We start from the raw sequence: 26,767 nt of genomic DNA on the forward strand, positions 1-26,767 counted from the left end.
TTTTTAAGAAAAATATGGAGTGATATGTGGCCAAAACCAAGTTTCTTTCTTGAGTTAGGGAAATGTGCACAGCACAACTTAAAATTTAACAATGCCAAGTGAAAAATACATTTTCTGGGTGGTATACTAATTGACTTGAATCTCTTTTTGAATGCAATTTTGAACCCTTTAAAACCATGAAATGGTCATAAATCAGAGAGTTTAACCAAACACCAAATCCAAGACTAAAGAGAGGCTTTTTCAGTGAAACAGAAATGGACCTGAACCTAAAATCACGCACAGCTAAACTCTAGACATTGTGTAATAATTATTACATGTCCTCATGTAATAATTGACAGAGCCTTCGGGGAGGCAAAGAGGAAATTAACAAATCTTCTAAAGGAGAGATCTTTGCTGGCTCTGTAGAGAGAGGTGATATTCAAACTACGCTTCCCAGATAACATTGCGTCTCCCTTCACTTGAGCATCCTTGTGTAATTCACCTTGTGTAGTTTAGCTCTCAGGTGCTTTGAACCTGAACCAAACCCCCCTGCTTGAAAATACATAGTGGCAATCATTTTGAAACAAGTGGATTACTAGTCAGTCACTCAGGAGATTCTTTTGAAGGGTGTTGAGAGTTCTAGCTGTATTTGGAAAAGCTTTATTTTCCACTGGGTCACCTGAAAAGAAGAGGAGGTTCAAAGGTAGGGTTGGGATTGATAGTCATCATGGTATGAAAATGAAATTTGCCCACAGATTGTTGTCCATGAACAAAGCCTCAGAATGCAGGGTTCTGGAACTGAGCCTTCTTGAAAGAAAAGATAGAGACTTATAGAATGGGAGGTAAGGAAGATGGTATTAGATAATTGTGGTAGGGTCGCCAGGCCTAGACTTGGCTAGTAGAAGACCTGAGGGGGTGTCTGTGTGGAGGTGGCCATTGGCATTGGCATGACATCATTTCTGGGTTTTCCCCAGATGTCATACCTCCTTATTAATTTTATTTATTTAAAACATTCCCGTGCTGCTTTTCCACCCAAAAAGGATCTCAAAGGCAGCAAACATCAAACATTAAAACATACCAACATTAAAACATTTAAACGGAAGTATATATACAATAATTCAATAAACCATATAACACAGAATAGCAAAACCCTGACGAGGCCAATAACAGTTATTGTGAGATACGGCAAACAGAACAAAAAAGCCTTCATCCGCTGGGGGCAGACCACAATAGATGGAGCTGGATGATTCTTAGAGATGATTTTTTTCCCCTAGAAATGACATCAGTCATCTCTACGAATTGCCAAAAACTCTATGGCAATTCTAGAGAGGCATGATGTCAATTTTGGTTTTCCCATTCAAGCAATGTCATGCCAGCAACCCGACAACCATTTTTAAAGTTATTTCCCCCCCGCTGCTGCTGTTTGTGGCAGCAAGGATGAGGACCTGAGGCAGAGGATTCCCCTACATTGTGTTAACTTTAGGGTTAATCTCCTGCTCTGCAGGAGATATATCAGACTGTTGGGGACCATAGAGACTATGGGAAGAAGTCTAGAGCATCACCCAGAAGTGACATCACATCCTCCCCAAACACCATCCTTCCCAAACACCACCCCCAGCATCTCCTGACATTTCCAAAGGCAGTGGTGGTATCCCTAACGGGATGTGAATTGGAGAGTTAAGGAATTCTGAACCTAAGCCAGAACCAAACCCAAATTATTAATGGTTCAGCTCCATGCTTAAAAACTCACGAGATTTTAATGATAAAATAGGGACAATTATTTCCGTTTGCCTACGGTATTGATTGTTCATGCCTTTCTTCCCCACAGCCAAGGCAACAATGTCTTTTTTGAAAACCTATTCTACGTATATTGCTATTCTACTTATGTTGCTTTGAGGAAATTGCAGATCTTATCTGATTCACTGTGAAATTTTGAAGATCTGCTTTAACACTACTTTTACGGAAGTATTCTCCTATGACTATTAGGAGAAGTTTAATGGGTAAAAATTTACCTACTGTAGATATAAATTACCTTATTCACAAGGACTCCTCTGGTTTAAGACATTCATCCAGCCTCTAATTGACAGGAGCATTCATGGCAAACAAAATCTTACCTGAAAGCAAATCCCTATAGGCTGTCAATTCCTCCTAGGTTTGGGGGTGTTGATATTATTCCAGGCCAGCTTTAAACTCCCCTGCTAGTTGACTGGTCTCATTCCGTTTGATATGGCACAATCCAGACAGCTAAGTCTTTGCTGGTGTTGTAATATATATGAACAGCCTCTAGGGGACAGCGTTCTGCTTTGCCTGCCCTTCAGTTTTGGCCCTGCAGGGTTGCTGGAGGTGACCGGCTGCTGCTGCTGAGGAGAGAGTGTCAGAGAGAAGCTGGTTGTGGAGTAGACTGTGCAGGCGAGAACTAAATAAAACCCGTTACGTTGCTCTAAGCTGGCGTGTCCTAGTGTTCACAATGCTACGACTGGCAAGGTTTTTCTGCCTCTAGTCCTTTATACCATAAGCTGATAAACCCCATTGCATCAACTCCCAAACTCAACAAAACTCTAATTGAACCTGATTTTCATTAGCAGCAGCAAGCTGGATAAAAAGAATCATGCCTTGGAATCCGTGAAAAGAATTACATCTTAATAATTTAATCATCAGGTTCCCATTGCCACCTTTTCTCACAGAGAGCACAGCTGAGAGAGCTGACCAGAGCAGATTATAAACCTAAAATATTGGTTTTAAATGGAAGTAATGCAGTGTGACACGTCCAGAGGTAATATTTTCTATACACAATAAAGGCTGCTTGGTTGTGCCATATATGCTGAATTTATAGGCTGCGATCGATGCCCTCAATCACCTTCTTAATAAGGGGGGCAAATTGCTTTGTTGTTGTTCTACATCCCTGGGGAGAACCTGAAGATCAAATTTAATAGCTTTCTTCCCTCTTCGGCGTCAAGGATACTGTACCATTGTCTATAAGCGAATCTCGAAAAGCCAACTCTGGGCATAATGAGATGGAAAATTGATCAAACAGCAAGGAACCAGCAAAAATAGTAGGGCCCCTTTTTAACTCTGATCTGTATCGAAATACGCAAATTTTGCACAATACTTTGTTTTCTACAAATCTTGGAAGTGCATGACAGCAGGAAGGAGCCTTTCTCCCAAACGACTGAGTGAATAAGAAAGAACACAAACATGGCAGGATACCCTTCTATTAAAAGCCTGTATCAGAAAGTGGTCAATTGTAATCCCGCCCCATTTTTTTAAAAAAAGATGCTGAATTTTTAGTTGAAGCTAAGAGGAAAAAGAGCATCTTTATGTTCATGCAATCTACTTAAGGGAGGGGGGCAGCTAACAAAGCAGCCATCAGCAAGTCATTATATAGTGTTTGTATGCATGTATTCATGCATGCATGCATGGGTGCTTTTGAATGTTAATATAGCTACAGAAGCTTCCAGGCGGCAGCTTCTTCCACAATGGTAGAAACAAAACAGCACTGCAGTGTAGAGGCAACCTGGGAAATAATCGGATGGGTGATGAAGACAGGAAAAAAGCAGCAAATTGGTGTGCCCATCTTGAGAGAAGCACAGCAGGGGATTTTATTTATTTATTTAATTGATTTCTATTCTGCTCTGTCCGCAACACCAATCCGCCCTGATCCAGGTGTCTGTGGAGATCATCCCATAGCCAGGGTGTTGCCAAGTAGGCCCCCTCTCCTGCTTTAAGGCCTGACATGGACTGTGTTAAAGTTTCCTGCGTTGCTGTTTCACTGCTGCACCAAAGACTGCTTTGCACGTGTGTGTGTTAATACACGTGTCAGTTTCCTGCCTGCGTGTCAATTACCTTGCTGCTGCAATAGACTGTGTAGTTCCCTGCCTCCATGTTTGGTTAACTGCACAAAGGACTCTCTTCCTGGGCAGCCCTGCCCAGACCTATATCTGGACTTCCCAGTGTGTTTGGACTTTATTACAAGTGTGCCCCGTGCCTGCATTGCCATCTGCCACGGACCGGGCCTGTTCCCTGCTTTGGACTGTGTTTTACGTGCTGTTCCCCCTGCCTCCATGGGAGCCTGCCTCGTCTGGGCCCAAGCCGCTGCTAGCAGCCGGGCGCCTGCCAGGGAAACCTCCAGCGAGCCTGGCTAGGCGCTCCCTGGTCAGTTCCCGTCTGGAGCCTCCCGCGAGCCGGTCCCCGAGCTTGCTCTCGCTACCGGGCAGCCTGCAAACCAGCCCCAGCTATGCCCAGCTGGCATCCATGTTCTTAGGCAGCCAGAAGACCCAGGGAAGAAGACTGCTTTGAGGAGCCATTTTGGCGAAGCGGGCACACCACGTCCGCAGCGAGAGTACCTCGCCCCGCTCTGCATATCTTAGGAGCCGCCCCGGAGAAGGAACTAAGTGCCGACCATCCCAAGCACTTAGAGAATGCATCTCAAAGAAACCTCCGCATTCCAGAAGCTGATGACATCAGGGCAAGCCCTGTCCGCTGGAACATCCATTCAGCCCACTCGGATTTCCCCCTCCCTCTTTTGTCCCCTCTTCCTGAGGTGTCACTTATCACGATCTGATTACCAAAGTGGCCTATCCAAGCCATTCAGTAACCCATTAGAACCTTTGTTTTAATCTGTGAGAACCACCAAGTACAGCACCAGCACCAGGGTACGTTTTGGGGTATTTAAGCTGGTCTCTCAGACCGCATAGTGCTCGTGCCACTCCCATCCTGTCCCAGCCAGGCGCGCGCCATCCTATCCAGAACCCCTCGCTGTCTGTCCGTGGTCCCATTGCTGGCATTGGGCCACCTCGCTGTTGTGTCTCTGCTTCGCTTCAGGATTGTGAGTATTCCCCACCAACGTTGGGAACCTGCTAATGCGAAAGTCTCTGTATTTCCTACTCTGCATTTCTTAGGTCTTGTATGTTTTCTTGTATGTATGTGCAAGTTCAGGCTTATGCCACACTATTAGTAAAATACACGTGTTTGGAACTTATTTGTAGTCTGCCTCTTTGTCACTAGAGTGTCTGGAATCGGGACCTCCGTAAACATAGGTTAGATCCGCACTAATAATTTTAGTTACAGACTGCTAAAGCTAATTTCCCCCCCTTTATTAATAATAAGAGCAGTTCTGGTAACAAGGGCAGAAACTGGATTGGAAGGAATCCAGGACAGAAGAATCCTTCAGATAAACCTGTAGCTGTTCTGCCACTGCCCGCTCACTCACCTTGCCCAGAAACAGGAGATTCGAAACTGGGTGGTAGTTGGACAGGTTGGTGTGGTCCAAAGAGGTTTTTTTCAGGAGAGGCCACTTCCTTCAAGGCTCCTGGAAATACTCCAGAATTAAGGAGAGATTAACAACGGCCTTCAAGGGAACTCAAAGGGAACTCACCAGCCATGACGGGCAAGGGTCCAAGGGGCAGATGGTAGGCCTCAACACCTGCAGGGTCCTGTCAGTCTCGTTCTGGGAGAGCAGACTGAAATGATCTACCACATGTCCAGAAGATGGCCAAGGGGCCTCCCGTTCCTTTAGTGTGTCAATTGTGGCTGGTAGGTACCGGTGGAGAGAGAAGATTTTGCCCGCAAAATAGTTTCCCAAAGCTTCACAGCTAATGTTCAAATTATTCATTTGACAGTCTCCTTGTGATAGGGAGACCAAGGGCCAAAAAAATTTAAACAATTGTGCTGGGCGTGAGCTCGCAGACACAATAGAGGTAGCGTAGTATTCTCTCTTCGTTGCCTTCACTGCCACCTCGTAGGCTTTCATAAATGTCCTATAAGATGCTCTTGCCTCTTCATCCCAATTCCATCTCCACACTTGCTCAAGCCGTCTCAGCTCCCATTTCATCCGATGCAGCCCTTCAGTGTACCAGGGAAGCCAGACCACAGTAAGAAACAGTATAGGACCAAGAGGAACCTTATTGGCCCTTGGTTTCACCAGATGTGTATTAACCCACCAGCCATCCCTGGGGGTGATGCTGATGCACAGCAGAAAGCACACTGGCCACCAACCAAGTCCCAAATAAGGTCCCTGGGCCTTGGACATGTAGTCATTGTACTCATCTTCTAACTTTTTAAGTCTTCCTTTGTATTGTGGATGCTTGAATTACCATGGTTATTTTTGTTACTTTCAGAGAGAACTTTTTAAGTGACTTTCAGCATGCACCCAGAAGTACATCACTATTATGAGCTCTTAATGTCTACTTTGGACCAGTGTTTCAGGATGCTGGTTTGTGGGATTTCCTTGGGTGCTGGAGATGTATGAAAATGTGTTTTGCATCACGGCCACTTTATAAAATATCAGCTATCAGGCAAAAAGAGAAAATTAATTACATAGACATGCATATCGATTTCTTGATGACTGGCTGCTTAATGCATGGATTGACTTGACTGAATAGAATTATGGCTGTGTTGGTATAAGGAAACATTAAAAAAAACCATCTGGTATCTGTCATGTCCCATACACACATTCCAGTGAGGGGGCATGGGTTGGGGTTGCCAACTCTAGGTTGGGAAATTCCTGGGGATTTGGGGATGGAGACTGGAGAGGATGAGAAGTGAGGTTTGAGGAGGGACATCAGCTGGTTATAATGCCATAGCAGCCATTTTCTCAAGGGGAACTGATTTATGTCATCTGAAGATCAATTGGAATCCGAGGCCCCACTCGAAAATTGGCAACCCTAGCTTGGGGTCAGACTGGCAGATGGGAAGATGACGAAAGAATCTATTCTAGGTTGAACTGGTCACAGAACGTCACCATATTGAATTATCGCCATTGGAGTCTCTCTGATGCAGGAAGGGGGCATTTGATGATATGAGCTTCTCAAGCTTTTCCCTATCCCACCTCTTCTAAAACAACTTATAAGATCCCACTTTTATTCAGACACAACAGATCTATTTAATGTTTCCTGTCTTTACTTATTCTATTCTTTTCCCATTATTGCCTCATCATTTTCTGTACAATAAATCTTTTCTCTTACATAACAATGACACCTTTAGAGACTCAGATTTCATTTCATCTTAATATTTCACTCCCACCTTGATAATAAACTACCTTTTAACTTTGAAGCACACTTGCTTTCCCCCTTTGCTATTGTATTAGACTTGGTAATATTAAAGTAGTTGATTATTTGCCATGGCTGCTACCAGAATAAAAAGAACTAGCTATACAAAAAGTAATAAGAGTGTTCATTTTAATTACAGTTCAGCTTTCAGATGACTAGATCAATGAGAACTTTAGGATGGGTAATAAGAAAAACAGCATACTCTGCAGAAAATAATATGAGAAAGATATAGAGACAGTCACATAATATCTGGAGAAGTAACTTTCTGTAGGGTGCTATTATCATGGATCTAGACAGAACTATAACAGAACAGATGCTGGATTTAAAACAGAAAGTCATAGAATATGCCTTTGGGCTCAGAAACCGAGCTAGCATAGCCTCATAACTAGATATGCCACAAAGGGAGTCTAGAGACCTAGAATAGAACAACCTTGGAGAGGTGCATGAAACAGTGTAGTAATACAGTTTTATGGCCTTGTGAGAACAGAAGAGCCTCATATCAATGTGTACAATGAACTAAGGCCCAGGTGCAGAAAGTTTCTGAGAATGGCAGGAATGTCTAACTTCATAGAGATAGAACTCAAGGATAAATGTATTGGTGGAGGAACAAAAGATATTCATATATATGAGAAACGTGTAATCGCTAACTTTACATCGATTTCATTAAGCTAAGAGGTACCAAGAATGAACTAGCTACTTCAATATACTTTAAGAAGATGTTTCAAATATGGATAACCTTGCCTGGTGTTTGAAGTTATAAAATCGTAAGTTAGCCAAGAATGTGTGCCCTTTTGATGTGGGACAGACAATTATTGTTAGGAGAAGGTTCTGAAACCCTATAAATAAGACAGTCTGAATTGATAGGGAGCTTCTTCCTAGAAGGATTTCCTTGCCTTTGACCTTCTTATCTTTGAGTAAGATATTTTGGGGGACTCATGTAAATGCCCTCATTTAATGGTCTTTGTAGCTGTTATAATGGATGGTATGATTGTTCTGTTGATTGAGTTGATATTAAGAATGCTAAATAGTCAAGTTGTAATAATGATTACATTAATGATTACATCTGGCTTACAATGGAAGCAGAGATTCAGTGATAGTATTACTTGTGTACTATGCCCAGTAATGAACCTAAAACATTATCTGTGGTGTACCTCTTGCCAGGAAGTAAATTATTTGATATAGGAAGCTGACTAGGTGCTCAGGGCTTCTTAAGTGCATGCCTATATCTCAATCAAGCCTGAACACTATTTTGTGATTCTAGTGGTGCTAAATGTTCTGAGTATGGTACAGTTTGGAGGGGGAAACAGTGGGGGGGGGGACAAGCCAGAAAATGAGACCGAGATGGGCCCAAGATGGAGTTTGTTGGAAGGGGTGTTTTGTTTATTGGTTTATGTATATAGTAGTCTACCCCCTGCTCCCATTGTATGCTGGTCTGGGTCCCTTCGGTGAGAAAAAGTGGAGTACAAATATTTAAATAAAATAAATACATTAAAATATTAACTTGTCCCTATGAGCAAACAGGTACCCACATTTTTCACCAGCTAAAACTTCTGTTTTGTCTTCAACATCAGGTACAGCACATTTCATTATCTTACAGTAACCATACTCAAGTTGCAGTAGAATGGGTCACCATGGCCATAGCAAGCTAGTTTAGAAGACACCACTTCCTAACTACATGCAACTGGGGAAAGACTTGTTTCTTGACAAGCGGTGTGGAGTCTAATTTTCTGGCACCCATTCTTTCTGAGTATAAGAGTGGTTTGATCAAGCCGTCAAAATGATGCAGGGAGATATCGCCACCAGCATGTCCTGTCTCTGGATCCATCACTGTTTGCAGTTTACAAACCACCCCAAGCATCATTGGAGTTTCCTGGACAGATGTCCAGAGACCTCTTGTACGTGTTCATGGGACAATGGGACCCCTCCAAAGCCCTGAACACATCAGGCCCCAGTCTTTTTTTTTTTTGAAAAATTTTTTATTGGGTTAGAACATTATTTTAACATTTACATTCAATTTCCCCCAATTTTTTCATCTCTAACCCCCTCCCTTTCCCCCCCTTTTTGTTGACTTCCAACAGCTTTCCCACCCTTTGTCCCTTTTCCCTTATTTTTATTAGCTTCCTCTATCTAAAACAAATATGTATTCTCCATTATTCTAAGCAGTACATCCTTGACTATTTTTAACATTGTATGCCCAAACTGTAAGTCTTTGTTTCCATCTTAGATAAACAATTTATCCCATTTTTCAATTTCAAATATTTCTATATATCATAAACCATATAGATCATACATTCATTTATATCAAACAATTTGACTTATTCTCTATATATTACTCATTCTATCTTTTTATAATAATTCCATATATCTCTCATCACATAGTCAATCAATTTGACCCATCTATATCTTCAGACATTCAGTTTGGTACTTACCAAAAAGAAAGAAAATATTGTTAGTTAATCCTTATATTTAAACCTTATAGTTAATTATTTTCTCTATGTTGTGTTTATTAACCTATATATATCTATATATATATCAATCTATTAATCTGACTGCTTATTAATTCACACTTATCCCTTCTCCCCCCGGTAAAGTCTCCCCCCTCTAATTCAGTGCTTCAGTAGTTCTCAAACTGCCACAGTTTTCCTCCCACATCAGGCCCCAGTCTTAACTACAAACCCTGGAGACCTTTGCATATTTATTCAGTTAGTTGGTTATTTGTTTATTTTATTAAATGTGTAGCCCACTCTTCCTGCAAGCAGGCTCAGAGCAGAGAGCCACATTATTCATACATATATTCATAGCTTTGTGGTGAAGCTAGAGAAGCAAAGGTAACAAGCAAGAATGTATTGGCATGACAGAATTGAGAGATAAGGGTTATGGGGGGTCTTTGAAAGTAAGGGAAGGAATTCCTGTTAGATCCTGACAGAAAGATCACCATTTCATAACCAGTGTTTTTGCAGAAATGATGGAAAGGAAGATTCATATTTTTTATTTCTTTATTTATTAAATTTATAGTCTGGATAACATCATATAGCCAGTTTGGTGTAGTGGTTAAGAGCGCGGGACTGTAATCTGGAGAGCCAGGTTTGATTCCCCACTCTTCCACTTGAAGCCAGCTGGGTGACCTTGGGCTAGTCACAGTTCTCTGGAGCTCTCTCAGCCCCATCCACCTCCCAGGGTGTTTTGTTGTGGGGATAATAATGGCATACTTTGTAAACTGCTTTGAGTGGGCATTGTTGTCCTGAAGGGCGGTATATAAATCGAATGTTGTTGTTTTTGTTGTTATTATTATTATTATTTATTATATAATAAAACCACAATAAAATCACATCAAAAGACATAAAATTCAATAGACTTAAAACTCAGACGGTAGCCCATATTGCTTAACCCAGCTAAAGTATCCCATGGGCTGGGAACTGGTAGCCGATATGAACTACGTCATTAGAAACTGGAGTGAGGGGTTAATAGTCCCCTCTCAATAGCAGGAGACCAGAAAGGGAGGCCCCGACCTCAACCATATGCCTTCCAAAACGTTTCTGTCTTATAGGCCCAGTAGAAGGAAAGCAAATCCTGCTAACTTCAACCACGTTCCACCAGGTTGGTGCCAGGACTGAAAAGGCCCTGGCTCTGGTCAAGGCCAGGCGAGCACCCTTGGGTCCAGGGCCCACCAGCAGCTATTTTGCAATGTTTTAAAATAAGAAGCAAAATTAATTGAAAGTAGACTAAGTATGGGAGCAAAGGAGAGAGACCAGCCACTGCCAAGCAGGCCTGCAACCTGCCTGCCATACTCAGATTCTTCTACTTTGGGGGAGGGAGGGTTAGATAGTTTGTAGTGTTGCTGTTCTCTTACTGTTTTTGCTGCTACTGCTATCCTGCACTCAGCTGTCTTATCTATCGGTGTGGGGGAGGATGGAGCTCGAGGCACTTGGGAACCAGCCGCCTGACCTTGGAGCCTTGGAGCTTGCATCTCTTCCCCCTTCCAGCTTTTCCCACAAGAGACTCCATGCCGACTAACGGACTTCTGCTCAAAAAAGGGGAGGAGAGAGGAGGGCATAACTAGCTCACTGGGCCTTGCTCTGGTATTCCTGGCAATTGCTTTGTACTGTGCTCTAATGGTGGTAATCTCTTAATAAAGACCTTTAACTCATCTAGCCTGGTCTGATGAAATGAAGTAGTCTAGGAGAATCCCCTGGCAGAGCCTGACAGCCACTGCTAAAGCCAAATTCTAGTGGGTGGGTGGTGACACTCAATGGATGTAGTACTATCAGAGGAATACTTGGAGGGAATCAGCAAAGAGACACCCAAGGTAGGCAGCAATAGGAAATGTGGAACTGGATGGAGCAAGTTCATGGGTAGGATGTAAGGTAGGTTATCAGGGTAATAGAACTTGTTTTAGCTCACCCCTGGGGCTTAACTGGATTGCCCAGCAGCAGAACCACCATTTGTGGTAAACACCCTTTCCCCTCAGTTGCTATGAGTCAGCTAAATGAGGGAAGGTGTGGCTTTGGTGCTGGGTGTAGCTTTGGGTGCTGGCTCCCTGTGCATCAAGTGTTAGTAGTGCCTCACCCCTCTTTCTTCTTCTTCCCCACCCATCTGTCTCTTCTGTGCCCATGGAGGTAGTTTGAATTACCTCTATCCAGTTTCCTCAGGACAGATTGTATGGACTGGGCATGGCTGAGAGGCTGGCAAGACCCTTTCCCTTACCTACGGCCTGTTCAGTTCCTGGAAACAGGGAAACCGATTGATGTTTTTTTCATATGCCCTCGATGTGCCTACTTGAACTCTTTCCTCCATGTTTGTGCTTCAGAATTCTAGAGCTCTTGACCTGCTGGGTTTTTTTAATCTTCGAACTACTTGTGGAGACTTTTTCTTAATAAGAAAATTCATTTCTGGTTGTGTTATGAAAATTAAATTGATAAAATGAGAATGAGGAAATTGCAAGATTTTAGTTCAGGATTAAAGGAGCGAGCAATAAAATGACTGTAATGTTGGTGGCCGAGAGGCCATACCAATCAATTTTATTAAACTACTGTTTTATCTAAAATGCCTGGAGAAGAAGAAACACTTTTTCAAAAAAAGAAAAGATGAAGTGAGCTTTACTGATCGGAAGTTGTGGTCCTCCTAAGTATGCTTTCTAGGGAGTAAATTCCACTGAACTTTCTGGGACATTTCTGAGTAAGTATATGTATCATCTTCCATGAGGGTGTGAACACTGAAGAATTATTCTGGGGCATATTGTGGTATGCTAATAATTATTTATGGGGAAAGGCAGTTATATTTTGACTAATTGTGGAAGAACACAAATAAATCAATGTAAAATATCCCTGGTTTGGCAGTGACCGCTTAACTCAGTGTCTCATTTGGAATACTATGGGTAGTTCTGGTCGCCATATCTCAACAAGGACATTGTAAAGCTGGAAAAAACTACAGAAGAGGGAAACCAAAATGATTAACAGTAACATAACATTTGATTTATATACCACCCTTCAGGACAACTTAACACCCACTCAGACCAGTTTACAAAGTATGTTATTATTATCCTCATGACGATCACCCTATGGGGGTGAGAGAGCTCTGAGAGAGCTGTGATTGACCCCAAGGTCAACTAGCTGGCTTCAGGCAGAGGAGTAGGGAAGCAAACTTGGTTCTCAGATTACAGTCCTGCTGCTTAACCACTATACCAAACTGGCTCAAACTGGGTTGGGGCACCTTTCTGACAAGGAAAGGTTGAAGAGTCTGGAACTTTTCAGTTTAGAGAAGCGATGACTGACATGGCCATGAGAGAGTTGTAAACAATTCTGCATGGGATAGAGAGAGTGGACAAAGAGAACTTTTCCCCCTTTGCCAAAATACTAGTACTTGAGGGCATCCAAAGAAGCTGATGGTCAGTACATTCAGGACAAACAGAAATACTTCTTTACTCAACAAGTGATTAAAATTTGGAATTTGTTGCCGGAGGACGTAGTGACGACCACAGGTATAGACAACTTTAAAATGGGATTGGACAGGTTTGGGGAGGATCTGTCTATCAGTAGCTTCTAGCCATGGTGACTAAAGGAAACCTCCTTGCTCGGAGGCAGTGGACCTCTGAATACCAGTGCCAGGACAGAACATCAGGGAAAGGCCTCAGCCTCTGTGCTGAGCCTCCAGCAGGGCTCCTCTGATACGCCTGTGCTTTTAGTGAGGTATGCGACCACATTTTGTGAGAACTCTACTTCGATGCAAAATTTCCAAGTGCCTCTTACAGTTTTTCCACGCTCATATTTTTGTTACTGTTTTACTGTTCGTAAAGGCCTTTGGCCTAATGCAATAAATCTTACCTACCTACCTATAGTTTTTCCACACTTGGGAGTTGATCTCTGATGGTCCTTTTCACAGAATTCTGTCATACTTATGGCATTTAAATTGCCTCATGTTATTGTGTTCATTATGGCTAAATGTCATATAATTGATAAATGTCATGTAGTATTAAAATGCTGAAAAACAAGCACAAATGGGAAATTTGCCAAAGAAATAGACAGGATGGAAGTAGGGTTGCCAGCTCCCTCCTTACCTTCCTGGCAGGGGAGAGTGAAAAACCCGGAACTCATCTTTTTCATCTTCTCTCGTGTGCTCAGAGTGTGCGCCACCAGCACAATGATGTCACTTCCAGGAGTGATGTCATCACGCAGGCTGTGAGAGTGTTCCTGTGCTTGGCGCCAGGCAGATTCTTAAAGAATTTGCCCATTCGGAGCCCAAATTGGCCCAGTGTGAAGTGCAGGAGCACTCCCACGGCCTGCGTGATGACATCGCTCCTGGGAGGTGAGTGGTGGTGAGTGGTGAATGGTGGCAGGGGCAGAGGCTGGGAGTAGGGGATTCCTCCACCCCCATCAGGGTACCAGTGATGTTCCTTATGGTGAATGAATATTTTAAAAAATGCATATTACATCTCCAGTGAGGTGTATCTCTCTGTAGCTGCCACCACATTACTGCCTCCTGGTTCTGAAACAAAAGCTCCCAGTTGTGTATTCACCCACTGTGAAGGTTCACATATATCAGTTGTGCTGTCTCAACAGACTGTGAGTCCGCTTGCACAGTTCCTCTTCTAGCAAGTTTCAAATTGTGCTATGTATAAACCAAGTACAATCTGGCCAAAGTTGTGCTTTCAAGTCCCATTGATTTCAATAGAGAGTAAAGCACCTCCCTAAATCTCTCTGACTAAATCAATGGGAGGTAAATGGGCTTGATGGGTTCCATGATTTTCACTTAACAGTCTCAACTTATTGGTGATAGCCTTGAACCCCATAGACAATATTTTTGCTTCGACAGGTTATCTTGCCTTTTCAAGTAGAACTAATTTTAACCCCACGTCTTTTTCTAGTTTTTAGATGTCATGTGCATGAGAAGAGCATATAAGAAAAACTGACTTTTTTTATCATACAGTGGTATGCCTATCTGTTGTCTAAAGATATTTGGGGAAAAAATGAAAGAAAGAAAGGGGGGGGGGAGATGCTACACTCCCATGCCCCTTTCCTGGTGCAAATAGCTAAGACCACCTCTATAACCCAGAAAGGGGAAAAAGATGGTACATCTATGTCTGTGGAGGGAGAGATTTCTATCAAGAAACTGTCATAGTGGGAAGGGGTTAAGCCCTCTCTCCCAACACTGTGGAGGAAATCTGAAAAACACTTCGCCTTCCACTATATACAAAATAGCAGGGAGATCCCGCCGTGTCTTGTTTGGCCCTTGGCTGGTGTGATGGAGCATGATTGTATCCAGGGGCTTTGCTTTCTAAATTATATATTGCTGGTGAATCCCCAACTTGTAACATATTTTTCATTGCATCCCTTGCTGTCAGATATGTTTCTTGATTCAATCTGGGTTCTGGTATTTTGTTGCTCTTTTTATAAAAGTTAATTTTCTTTGCTTTTGTTTGTTTGTTTGTTTGTTTGTTTATTCGATTTATATTCTGCCGTCCCCGGGACAGCAGGCTCAGGGCGGATTACATACAGTATAATACAATAAAATATATATACATTAAAATACAGATTAAAAACACATAAATATTAAAACAGTTTCTTGACTCATCCTGGGTTCTGGTATTTTGTTGCTGTTTTTATAAAAGTTAATTTTCTTTGCTTTTATTTATTTGTTTGTTTGTTTGTTTGTTCGATTTATATTCTGCCTTAGCCAGCGTCAACCATATGCCTGGCAGAACAACTTTGTCTTACAGGCCCAGCGAAAAGATAACAAATCTGGCCAGGCCCTGGTATCTTTAGACAGAGCATTCCACCAGGTTGGAGCCAGAACCAAAAAGGCCCTGGCTCTGGTCGACGCTAGGCGGGCCTCCCTGGGGCCAGGGATCATTAACAGCTGTTTATCACTGGATCGAAGCATCCTCTGGGATTCATATAGGGAGAGGTGGTCCCACAGATACGTTGGTCCCAGTCCGCATAGGGCTTTATAGGTTGAACCTAGAATCTGATTTGATACTCCACTGGCAATCAATGCAGCTGGCACAATACCGGTGTTATGCGTGCATTAAAAGGCACTCCAGTGATGACACGCGCCACTGCATTTTGGACCAGTTGCAACTGCCAGATCAGGTTCAAGGGAAGCCTTGCATAAAGCGCGTTATAGTAGTCTAACCTGGAGGTGACCATTGCCTGGACCACTGTAGTTAAGTCGCGGGCCGAGAGATAGGGAGTGAGCTGCTTGGTCTGTCGGAGATGGAAAAAAGAGGACCTGACAACCGCTGTGACCTGGGCCTCCATTTTTAAGGCGGCATCCAGGATCACCCCCAGGCTCCTAACTCTCGAAGCCAGTGTAAGCATCGCCCCATCCAGTGTAGGAAGCCGGGGTCCCAAATCCACGCTCCAGCGACCCACATACAGGATCTCCATCTTCGAGGGGGTTAATTTCAGCTGACTCTGCCTCAACCGTCCAGCCATGGCTTCAAAAGCATGCTCCAGAACAACCAGGGCCAATCCAGGCTGGCCATCCATCAACAGATATAGCATACTGATGACACTCAAGCCTGAAACTTTGCACTAGCTGGGCGAGGGGGCGCATATAGATATTAAATAACAGTAGGGAGAGTATTGCCCCCTGTGGTACACCACACACTAGTGGGTAGCAGGAGAACAACTTCTCCCCAAGCGCCACCCTCTGTCCCCGTCCGTGGAGAAAGGAGACAAGCCGCTGTAGTGCCATCCCCTGTATTCCCACATCGGCAAGGCGGTGGGTAAGAAGATCATAATCGACCTCTCTCTAACCTCTCTCCTTTTAAAATGATTTGGCAATCAGACACAGAGTTGAATGGTTTATCTAGTGTTTCCATTTCCTTTTTCTGGCAAGAAACCAACTAGTACAACAAATGATGAATGTGTTTCAAACAACCTTTCCCTGTCAAATAGTAGCTATACTTTATTGTGTGTAAACTGTCATGCCATATGCATGTATTTAGATGAAGTTTCTAATTCCACAGTTAGGCATTTCTAGGTCCTTGATTTTAATTTGTTGGTGTGTTGTATACCAATGATATACAGTGACCAAACATATTCGTACTAGTTGCAGAAACATGGTGATAGCAGTATTGTACAACTGTTACCCTTCCCTGAAAATTATGTAGTATTTTGATTGCCAGGAGGGCAAAGGAGAGAATGTAACATTTTTAGAATTTATATTCTGACTCAAAACCATGTTTGTCTTGAGGAAGAATATAATATTCCTCAAATGTGAAAAGAAAAGAATTCTGGGTTGAGTCTCCAGAGCTTTCATGACACGTTTCCTTTGGGAAGGCTGGAGATAGCTATGACTGAGCAAACGTGGAGGTACCAAAGCCGAGGGGAAACTGTTGAAGCAACATGGCAATGCCATAGGTCTCATTTCCAGTTATATTTTTGTCACTCTTACCTCACATACTGGGAGAGCACACTACACTTGATCTTCTTGATAAGCATGGACACTAATTTGTGTTAAAAGGGCAATATGTGTACTTTATACCTTCAGTGTGTGCAATCAGAAACCCAGGTTTGTTGTATGAATACTGATCCTTGAAAATATGAACATTGCCCTATTCACACAAAACGGTGACTGCGTGTGTTGGGAGGATCACAGGTAATTGGCCCCTGTGAAGTGCGGGAGCGTGCCTGTCCACGGGCGTGATGATGTCACTTCCAGAAGTGACATCACACCTGCCAGCAGCACACGAACATGAGGAGATTGACAAGGATAAGTGCCAGGTCCCCACCCCTTCCACTGTCACACTGGTTCTTTCATCTCACCTCCCCCCTCACTCCAGTGAAGAAAATTTGGCAACGGGGAAGGCAACACAGAGATCTTACAGGACGGGACATCTCCAGGCCCCCATTGCCCTTCTGGTAACATCACTAGAACTTGAAGAAACTTATTTTCAGGCTTGAACTGAACTGAAATTTGTGCTTGGGGAGTTTAGATGCCAAATTTCTCAAGTTCTACACAGTTTCTTTCTTGGGTAACACAGACTTCATTTCCTGTGTGAGGTGATAGCTGACAGTCGTGCTTTTCGTGGAAGCTGTTGTGCCCATGAGCAGAGGCAATAATATGAAGGATGCATTAATCTTCAGCGGTACCCCTGCAACCTTCCAAAACAAGCAGCTTGAAAGGAGGTGATAATGAACAATTAACATAAAATTCTATGTGTTCCTTCACCCCTTGTATAAGCACCTTCTTTTGTGATGATTCATAATCCATCTGAATGGCAGGTCCTACACTAATGAAGCCATCATAAAACCAGGCTCTTACTTGAGACAATAATTGATTGCGATGTAATCATTTGTTATACATGGTCTCAGCTATACCATAAAAAAATTATGATTTGCAAAAAAAGAAAATCAATTTCCGGGCATTTCAGAAACAGCCTGTGTGTTCCATAAAGGTCTAAACTGAGATCTGAAAGAATATTGAATGGTATATGAATATAGTAAAGTTATGTTTTTAATCCTGAAAGTGAATTTTCCATAGCTCAATTGTGAGTTTCCAATGCCACTGAAGGCAGAGGAAGTTTTACATTTCCACTGGCCTGGGCAAAATATTTTACCTACGTTGTTGAGTCAGGTACACCATATCCCATTGTATTACTATGGTCTTTTCTTTCTTTTTTCTCCCTTCCCCCCTTTAATTTCAGGCTCGAATCACCAACTAGATCGTTGATAATGGAAGCTCCCAGAGGAATTCAAGTGAGTGCAGCAGTAGGTGACATAAAGGCCACCTGCAGGAAAGAATTACACTTGCAATCCACAGACGGGGAGGTAAGTATGATCAGATATGTGATAGAATTATCCGAATGTGTGCAGAATACAACTCAAAACGGGGCCCTTCTGCCTCGGCCAGAACTTTTCTGCAGCAAAGAAATGTGCCTGCTCAGACTAAAAATAATTTCCAAATGCTTATTATTTTCTTCAGATATTGCATATAATTTTATTTACATGACAGAGAAGCATCACATTCCCCGTGCTTGAGCCTGGAAACATATATTGTATTGTTTTGAGGACCAATAGTGGTTAAAATAGCAGCTCAACATTGTCAGAACAATTTATGGGAAATGAGAAGAGTGAAAGAGAAATTTTTGACATTGCGGATACTGATCAGACCAAATTTCATGATCTTGTGGGTTCGATTTAAATACAACAGTTTCATTTCAACTTCTGCTTTGTAAGAAACAAACATATGGGTTGGATCCTGTGGAAAATTTCTGCTAACAAAAGCAGGAGTGATTTTAGTCAATTTCCTTCTCTTGTTGTAGACCTCCAGTTCCTCCACACGTGCTTTTTCTGGAGATTCTCTGTCCCAAAAGAACAGTATTTCAGGGTGTTGAGGAAGTTCCCCTTCCATCGGTGGATATGTACTGTGGAATCCAAGTTTATAAAGCCACTTTAGTGTAGTGGTTAAGAGCGGCAGGACTCTAATCTGGAGAGCCAGGTTTGATTCCCCACTCCTCCACTTGAAGCCGGTTGGGTGACCTTGAGTCAGTCACAGCTCTTCCAGAACTCTCTCAGCCCCACCCACATTGTTATTGTTATTATCATTACCTGACAAGAAATGCAGGTTAGCTGCAATTTGGCTGAAGCTGAGTCAGTTATTATTAAAGTTGTTATTATTATTGTTTGGAGGAGAATTTGATTCCCCACTCCTCCACTTGAAGCCAGCTGGGTGACCTTGGATCAGTCAGAGCTCTCTCAGAGCTCTCTCAGCCCCACCCACCTCACAGGGTGATTGTCATGAGTGTAATAATAACATACTTTGTAGACTGCTTTGAGTGGGCGTTAAGTTGTCCTGAAGGGCAGTATATAAATTGAATGTTTTTGTTGTTATTATTTAGTCTCACATTATTTTGCAGGTTCCTTATGATGTATTTTTCATGTAATAATATATTTGTCAGTATTATTTGTGGATCAGTTACATATAAATAGCACCAAACAGTATATAAAAGGCACAAAATTGGCATGTTATGTATAATAAAAAAGGATGATTGAAGACAACAACAAAAATGAATTAAACTGAAATCAGTGGCAGTGACAACCTAGGAAATCAAAAAGAAACAAAATTAACTCATTCGTGGGTACAAGCTCTACTTCCTGACTTTGTAATTGACCTTGTATCTCAGTGAGAAAGGTGGACTATAAATGAATAAATAATAATAATAGAATAAATAATAGTATAAATAATAGTAATGACCTCAGACAGCTGGCATGGTTTGTAAATCAGAAACCACATAGAGATAAATAGTTGTGGCTCCATTGGAATTGTTTTTAACTTTCATGTTTTAATTGTTTAATTTGATTTTATTGTAAACTACCTCTGAAGATGTTCTGGCTGACAGCCTAGAATTATAGTATACAAATTGGAGATGATAATAGAATTATGGAGGGAGGGAACCAAAATTTCCACCAGAAAGATATAAACTTTCAGAAATTGGAGAAGGCCAGTTTCCTATCTTTGATTAGGGTAAATAGCCAGTGGCTGGCAAATGGCTAGAGTTGGGGTGGGTGGGATATAGATGCCATGCCTCTCTAGGAATTGCTGGAAACTCTATGGCAAAACCAAGACATTGCTTCAGGTTTTCTCCTGGAATTAACATAATGCCAATTGCACCAAAAGCAATTTTTTAGTTTATTTTCCTCCCATCAGCCAACAAAACAGCAGGAGGAAGAGTGGGTTGCTCTGTCTTTGACTCAACATTCGGAACTTGTTGGAGCATGCTCATTTCTTCAGGCCATTTAGAATGCTATTTCTTATCTTGTGATTAATTTACAAGGTTCATGTTTTTTCTAGATAGCTAGAGAGTCGTCTGAGTATATAGAAACCACTACCTTTTCAGTCTCTGGCTTGGCTTTTCAGCTTTTGTGATTGGCACAGCCACCCACTTTACTACTAATTGGCATTAGGGCCATCAAACGATGATAGTCATTGCTAGTACAGGAGCAGTTGGCTTTCAAACTGAGAGTTCCTTCCCAGTCGCTCCTCTGCTTGTTGTGCCTTCCATTTTCTTACGTGCTACAGAAAATTGACCGTGTTATTGGTATAACTTTCCCCAGCTACTTGGTATTGCAAAAGTGATGTGGGGTAGGAAGTATTAAACATCTGGCAGCTCACGTTACAAGGCTAGTGGCCTGTGTTCAACCTGCTGAGTCACAAATTGTTACATGCCTGACCTAATATTAATTGACGTATCATCGAGTCAGTACTGGAAAAGGCATAAACTTAGATGGTTCTTTTCCTAGTTGGGATTAATTATTAGGCCATGTTTGAAAGAGTAACAGCAAATCCGTAGTGCTGCGATGTATTGTTAATTGTATAGTTTCTTTTCACAATTTGAAACTTCATTACATTGGTGCATGTGTAATGTACAAATATAATCGCTACATTAATGATGAAAAATGCATATACTTCCCTTTCCCTAATTAGGGTTGATAAGTGGGCCACAGTTAATCAATATCACCAAAGAACAGAGTGCTCAAATATATGTCTTGTGCAGCAGTTTTCATTTTCAAAGCATTTCCCCAACTTTGATGTCCTTATACACTGTGCTCCAGCCTTCAGCTGTATATCAATATTTAACCATCAGCCAAAAGCATTTATTGCATCCTGATAACAACAGCTTAGGTTGTACAAAGGGAGGCTCTATCGCCAACCATTGTACCAGCATGGGATCCCATTGTTTTCTGTATACACGGACACAAAAATTTACAGTAGGATGTCCCTTAGGTAGAAACTATTAAATTTCGTATAAAGCAGTAAATGCTGAAATATTAATACAAGACTGAGCTGTATAGCACAATAAGCCTTTTTTTAAAAAAAAGAAAAGCCTGCAATGCTACTTTGACAGCAAAGCTCTATTGTTATCAATCTAGGGATCATAAAATGCCTAAGTAAAGAGTTTCTGTTTAAGCTACTTATACCAAGGACTTTAGATGCAAGCATTTGACTAGTGACGTCCACCTGTAGGAAACTTCAAATTCCAATGAGTCCATCAGCACTTTCAGAACATTAATTTAATCAAGAAAGTCCAAATGCCAAGTGGATATCCAGTTATGCAGATATCTGTGGCACCCCTAGAAATTACATTATGTCATAACATTGATTTAACCCTTGATAAACCATTGCTGTACCATTGAAAAATGATGATCATTACTTTGCAAGAAAACACATTCCACCTATCCTTACACTGACAAAATTAGTTTTGCAATCAAAATCCTTTAATAATAATAACAATAATAATAGCATTTGATTTATATACTGCCCTTCAGGACAACTTAATGCCCACTCAGAGCAGTTTACAAAGTAATAATAATAACATTCAATTTATATACCGCCCTTCAGGACAACTTAATGCCCACTCAGAGCGGTTTACAAAGTATGTTATTATTATCCCCACAATTATCACCTTGTGAGGTGGGTGGATCTGAGAGAGCTCCGAGAAGCTGTGACTGACCTTAAATCACCCAACTGGCTTCAAGCGGAGGAGTAAGAAATCAAAGCTGGTTCTCCAGATTAGAGTCCTGCCACTCTTAACAACTACAACAAACTGGCTTTAGACCATTGGTTCCCACCCTTTTGGGTATGATGTGACCCCCAATTTCAAATGTACTTGGTGTGGGGACCCATTGACTTATTATCACATGAATTTTGGAACATAGGTTTTTGGCATGTATTTGGCATGTAATGTATTTTAACAGCAAGTTTCTCTATTTTATAACTGTTACTTTGGTTATTCAAGTGAAAATTTACATAACACACCTATTAGTTTGGCATTTGTTGAAATACATATTGCACATGACATGACAAGAATGCTCACTGGGAATAATGGGAGATGCCTGAACCTATTTGGTATAATGGGAGTCAGGAAAGTTAACTGACTTGCATGGACTCTGTTATTACAGCACACAAAAGCTGCAAAGAAGATGGATAATACATAAAATGCATTATGCATAATGGATTTTGAAAAACCTGCTCCGGTTCTGGAATGACAGCTCCCAGAGTAGAATAATGGTCTCTGGGAGTAGCATAAATGCCCTATGATTGGAATGCTAGCCTCCAGAGAGGAATGGCAATCTTAGGGCTGGTCTTAGTGCTGTGGAACTAGAATGCCAACTCCTAGAGTAAGATGATACTCTAGAGTAAAACAGGATCATGGAGGGTAGGAAGGAAGCAGACCTGGATACTGTGGGGCTGCAAGGAAGAAAAGCAAGGGGGAAGAGGCTAAAGACTTACACTTATCAATAATGCAGAAAGAGGGGCTTCATACCAAATTCATGAACCTAGAAGGAAACAGAATAAGCAGGATAATTAATGAAGTGGAGCTAATTTGGAAAATGTCCAAAGACATTAATTAAAATGCAGGTTATTTCATTCCACTCAAAGATTTGTGATTCCAGTGGCAGAAAAGGACCATCATTCCACTTTGAGGGCTGCCATTCTGGGACCAGAGCAGGTTTTTCAAAATATGTTCTGCGTTTTCTTTGCACCTTTTGTGTGTTGTAATCGTGTATTTCAATCACGCCATGCAAGCATACTGGCATTCCTAGCTCCCATTATATCCAATAGGCCTTCTGGTATCTCCTGTGTTCTCAACTGGCATTTGTTTTAGTACATCTTTGCAGAAACCCCTGCTTAAGAGGAGGAAAAGAAGAACAAGAATGAAAGAATCAGCTGCTGCTATGTTGTATAGGAAGGGACGTGTGCTGCTTTTCCAAGGCAAGTGCAGCTGTGGCCTTGCTCCATGGACCGCTTGTTGGCTAGCTGGCTTGCTTGCTTGATGCTCCCCAATTCCTCCAAGCCAGAATTAGGTGATTCACATTGAATTTGGGTGAGCACTAGGCAGGAATGGGCAAGGAACAGTGGCCATTAGCCTATAAGCACCCATGACCCAAAATGCTTCACAACACACTTTTGGCTCAGGATCCACAAGTAGAGATGGGCACAAACCAAAATACGAACCAAAATTAAGCATGAACCAGGCCGGTTTGTGGTTCGCAAACCGCAGTTCGTCAGATCCCATTTCTGATGAACCACCACGAACTTTAGGCTGGTTCGTTTGGTTCGTTTTTGGTTCATGACTACAGACATCCTGGTGTGAATCAATCAGTTTCCTACGCAACAGGAAATGGACTTCCTGCAGACCTTCTGCTGACCCAGAAGTGACCTTTGTGAAAGGTTTGTGAAAGTTCGTGGTTCGTGAAATTTGACGAACCATGAACTGCATGGTTCGGGTTTTTTCCAGTTCGTGCCCATCTCTATCCACAAGTAACACTGCTTTAGGTAACACTCCTTTAGAGTAAATGTCTAGACAGTTTTTCGTTCTTGTGGCTTATATTTAAACACACTGAAATGGGATTTAGAAGGGGAGAAGACTGGAAGATTGTAATTTAGGGGAACGGGGTACTAGAGTACCGGCACATGCAGACAACATTGAATAGATTTTAAGAACATTCCCAATTTGTGTTTTTCTTGACATCGTATCTACACAGTTAATATATGTTGGCATTCCAATTGAAAATATTTACAATGATCCATCAGCTAGTAGGATTGATTTGTCTTGATACTGTGAAAAAAGACAAATTTGTCTTTTTACTGTGAAATCAAGATTTGTCTTGATACTGTGAAAAAAGACAAGCCAAGAAATAAACTTTGTTACTTGTGTTAATTTGCATTGATCGACCAGTATTATCCAAACCACTTTGGTACTGGATATGGAGAGAAGGGGCAAGCCACTAATTATATGTTTATATACTACATGCTAGGGTTGCCAACTCAAGGTTGGGAAATTCCTGGAGATTTGAGGGTGGAGCCTGGAGAAGGCACAGTTTGTGGAGGTGAGGACCACAGCAGGTTATAATGCCATAGGGTCCACCCTCCAAAGCAGCCATTTTCTCCAAGGGGATGGATCCCTATAGTCTGGAGATCAGTTGTAATTCAAGGAGATCCCCAGTCCCTGCCTGGAGGCTGGCAACCCTACTACATGCTTATCAAACTAATTCCCCATACTATGAATTTTCTTTTCTTTTCCTCCTAGATATTTTTGAATGCGAACTCAATTCGACTAGGGAATCTACCAGTGGGTTCATTTTCCTCTCCTTCGTCACCAAGCTCATCAACGACTCGCCAGACTATCTATGAGCTCTGTGTTTGTCCCAATGGTAAACTTTACCTTTCCCCAGCAGGAGTGGGCTCCACATGTCAGTCCAGTAGCAACATCTGCTTGTGGAGCTGAAAAGACTCCTGACCCCTCCTCACACCAGAATAGCCTTTTTGTTACCGTCCCTCTGCTTCACAGTTCTGCTTGGTTTCCCTCGTTAAATCATGACGTTCTCAGCCACCCACAAAGCAACCTCTTCCGGTGTAAGCAGGAATACAACGCAGCCTTCTTGTCTGGCTTTATGAACATTAGAGGTGGAAGAAAGAAGAGAGAATAAAACGGTTGCCTCCATCAGGAAACCTGGTTCTTAACATCCCCTTTTGTCTGTAAGGGAGAATAACACAGGTGCCTTTGCTATAGATGAAGTGAAGCACATTGTTTTAGATTTTTGCAGGAACTGTAAATGAGAAACTGCACATATATACATAGATATATATAGAGAGATTGATATGATACTATATAAATTTGCCCAAAGTCTAATGGCAAGAATAATTGGTATGATAAATAACTCTACCATCTGAAAGCACAATTTTCACTCATCTTTTTTGGATGTAAACTTTTTTCCCTGAATTTTTAAAATTTTGAAGCATAATGTGATGCTTGCTTTACTAAACAATTTAAATTTAGTTCCTGTTTGTAAACAACAAGAGACAGAATCCCTCCCTGAGTGCCATTCCTTTAAAAATAAGTGTTTTGTTACTGTTTGTCTCCTATATTGAAAGTTTTTTGGTTAGGTAAAAATTTTGAAAGTGCTTAGCAATATTTCCTGTCCAGATTTATAACAATATTAACTTATCTTTTTCTTTTTTTTGCCTGATCTTGAAAGATTTACCTGGTTATTGCACGTTAATCAATTTCATAAAACAAAAGTAGTCCAGGGCCCAGTGATGCCACAGAATTGTTGATAATAACCTGGTGTGGACCTAGAGAATAATCGGGATAGGAGACTACTTAGACTAGGGGTCCTCAATGTTTTCTAGTCTTTGGGCGCATTTGGAATTCTAACACAGTGTGGTAGGTGCAGCAACAAAATGGCTGCCACAAAATGGCTACTGCAGGAGATGGATCCAGCCACAAAATGGCTGCTACAGCTGACCTTCAGTCACAGAGTGAAGATTCTTGTGCTGTAGAAGCAGTTTCTGCCAAAGCAATGTTTTTAAAAATCTGCACAGGCAATCAATACTCCAATGGCCTGTCAGAAGCCATACTTTGCAAAAGCCCCACCTACCCTCACACACTTTCCAAAAACAGTTGACGGGCACCAGGAAAGTTGTCGGTGGGCACAATTGTGCCCATGACTTAGAGCTTCCTATAAGAATATGGTACAAATACACTAAATATTAAAAAGGAAAAAAAAAAGATTTGGGGAAACAAAAAGACTAAGCCATGGAAAAGATTCTCATAATAGGTAAACAGATAATGAATTAGGTAATGGTCATTAGAAGTATTTTTTCACACAGTACAGTAATTTGTAATGGGAAAGAGAGTCACACCCTGATCCAGAGCTCCATGTATACTCATGATGCCCTTACAGGCTTCTTTTCTATTGTACTGAATGGAGTAAATCCATGCACACAAATAAATGTGCTGTAGAACTGCTTCCTCCACTAAAGTGAATAGAGAAGAAGCTCTCTCGTCCCATAAGAAATCACTGGATTGGAGCTACATATTTTAAAAGCAGAAGGCTTTTTAATAAAGGCCATTTGAACCAAATGTACTAGAATGACTAACACGGTGAACAAATGCTATGATAGCCCGTTGAAATGTTGTTCTCTTGGTTACCTTTTTGTTATCAGCTATTAAGTATTTTAAGGTATAATAGCATTCAGTGTCCATGAGCAGATATTAAATTAAGATATACCAGACAGATTTATGTTGTGTAGAGTCTCTCAGGTATGTGCTTGTAGAATGTACTCAATGGACATTAGAAACTTCATTTCAAATAAAAATGAGTTTATGTAAACTGAAATGTAAAAAAGCTACATTGATGAGATGCTAAGTAATTGGCTGTAATCAGCATAAGTATCTTGACATTTGTGGAATGCAGACAAAATTCACAAACTTAGGACATCGTGATGAGTCACTG

The 26,767-nt window shown here is 41.6% G+C and overlaps 1 protein-coding gene across 2 annotated transcripts in view; it reads left to right on the forward strand.

Annotated features, from left to right (window-relative positions):
• The window catches only part of SGCZ (sarcoglycan zeta), a 392,529-nt gene extending 367,773 nt beyond the window's left edge, over positions 1-24,756 (forward strand). For both annotated transcript variants that reach the window (XM_054990569.1, XM_054990570.1), the window contains 2 exons: positions 18,172-18,295; positions 24,559-24,756. In XM_054990569.1, the coding sequence (XP_054846544.1) occupies positions 18,172-18,295; positions 24,559-24,756 (322 nt within the window). The remainder of the gene's footprint in view (positions 1-18,171; positions 18,296-24,558) is intronic.
• Positions 24,757-26,767: the final 2,011 nt, after the last annotated feature.

The sequence above is a fragment of the Eublepharis macularius genome, chromosome 10 (genome assembly GCF_028583425.1).
Source record: "Eublepharis macularius isolate TG4126 chromosome 10, MPM_Emac_v1.0, whole genome shotgun sequence".
Classification (NCBI taxonomy): Eukaryota; Metazoa; Chordata; class Lepidosauria; order Squamata; family Eublepharidae; genus Eublepharis; species Eublepharis macularius.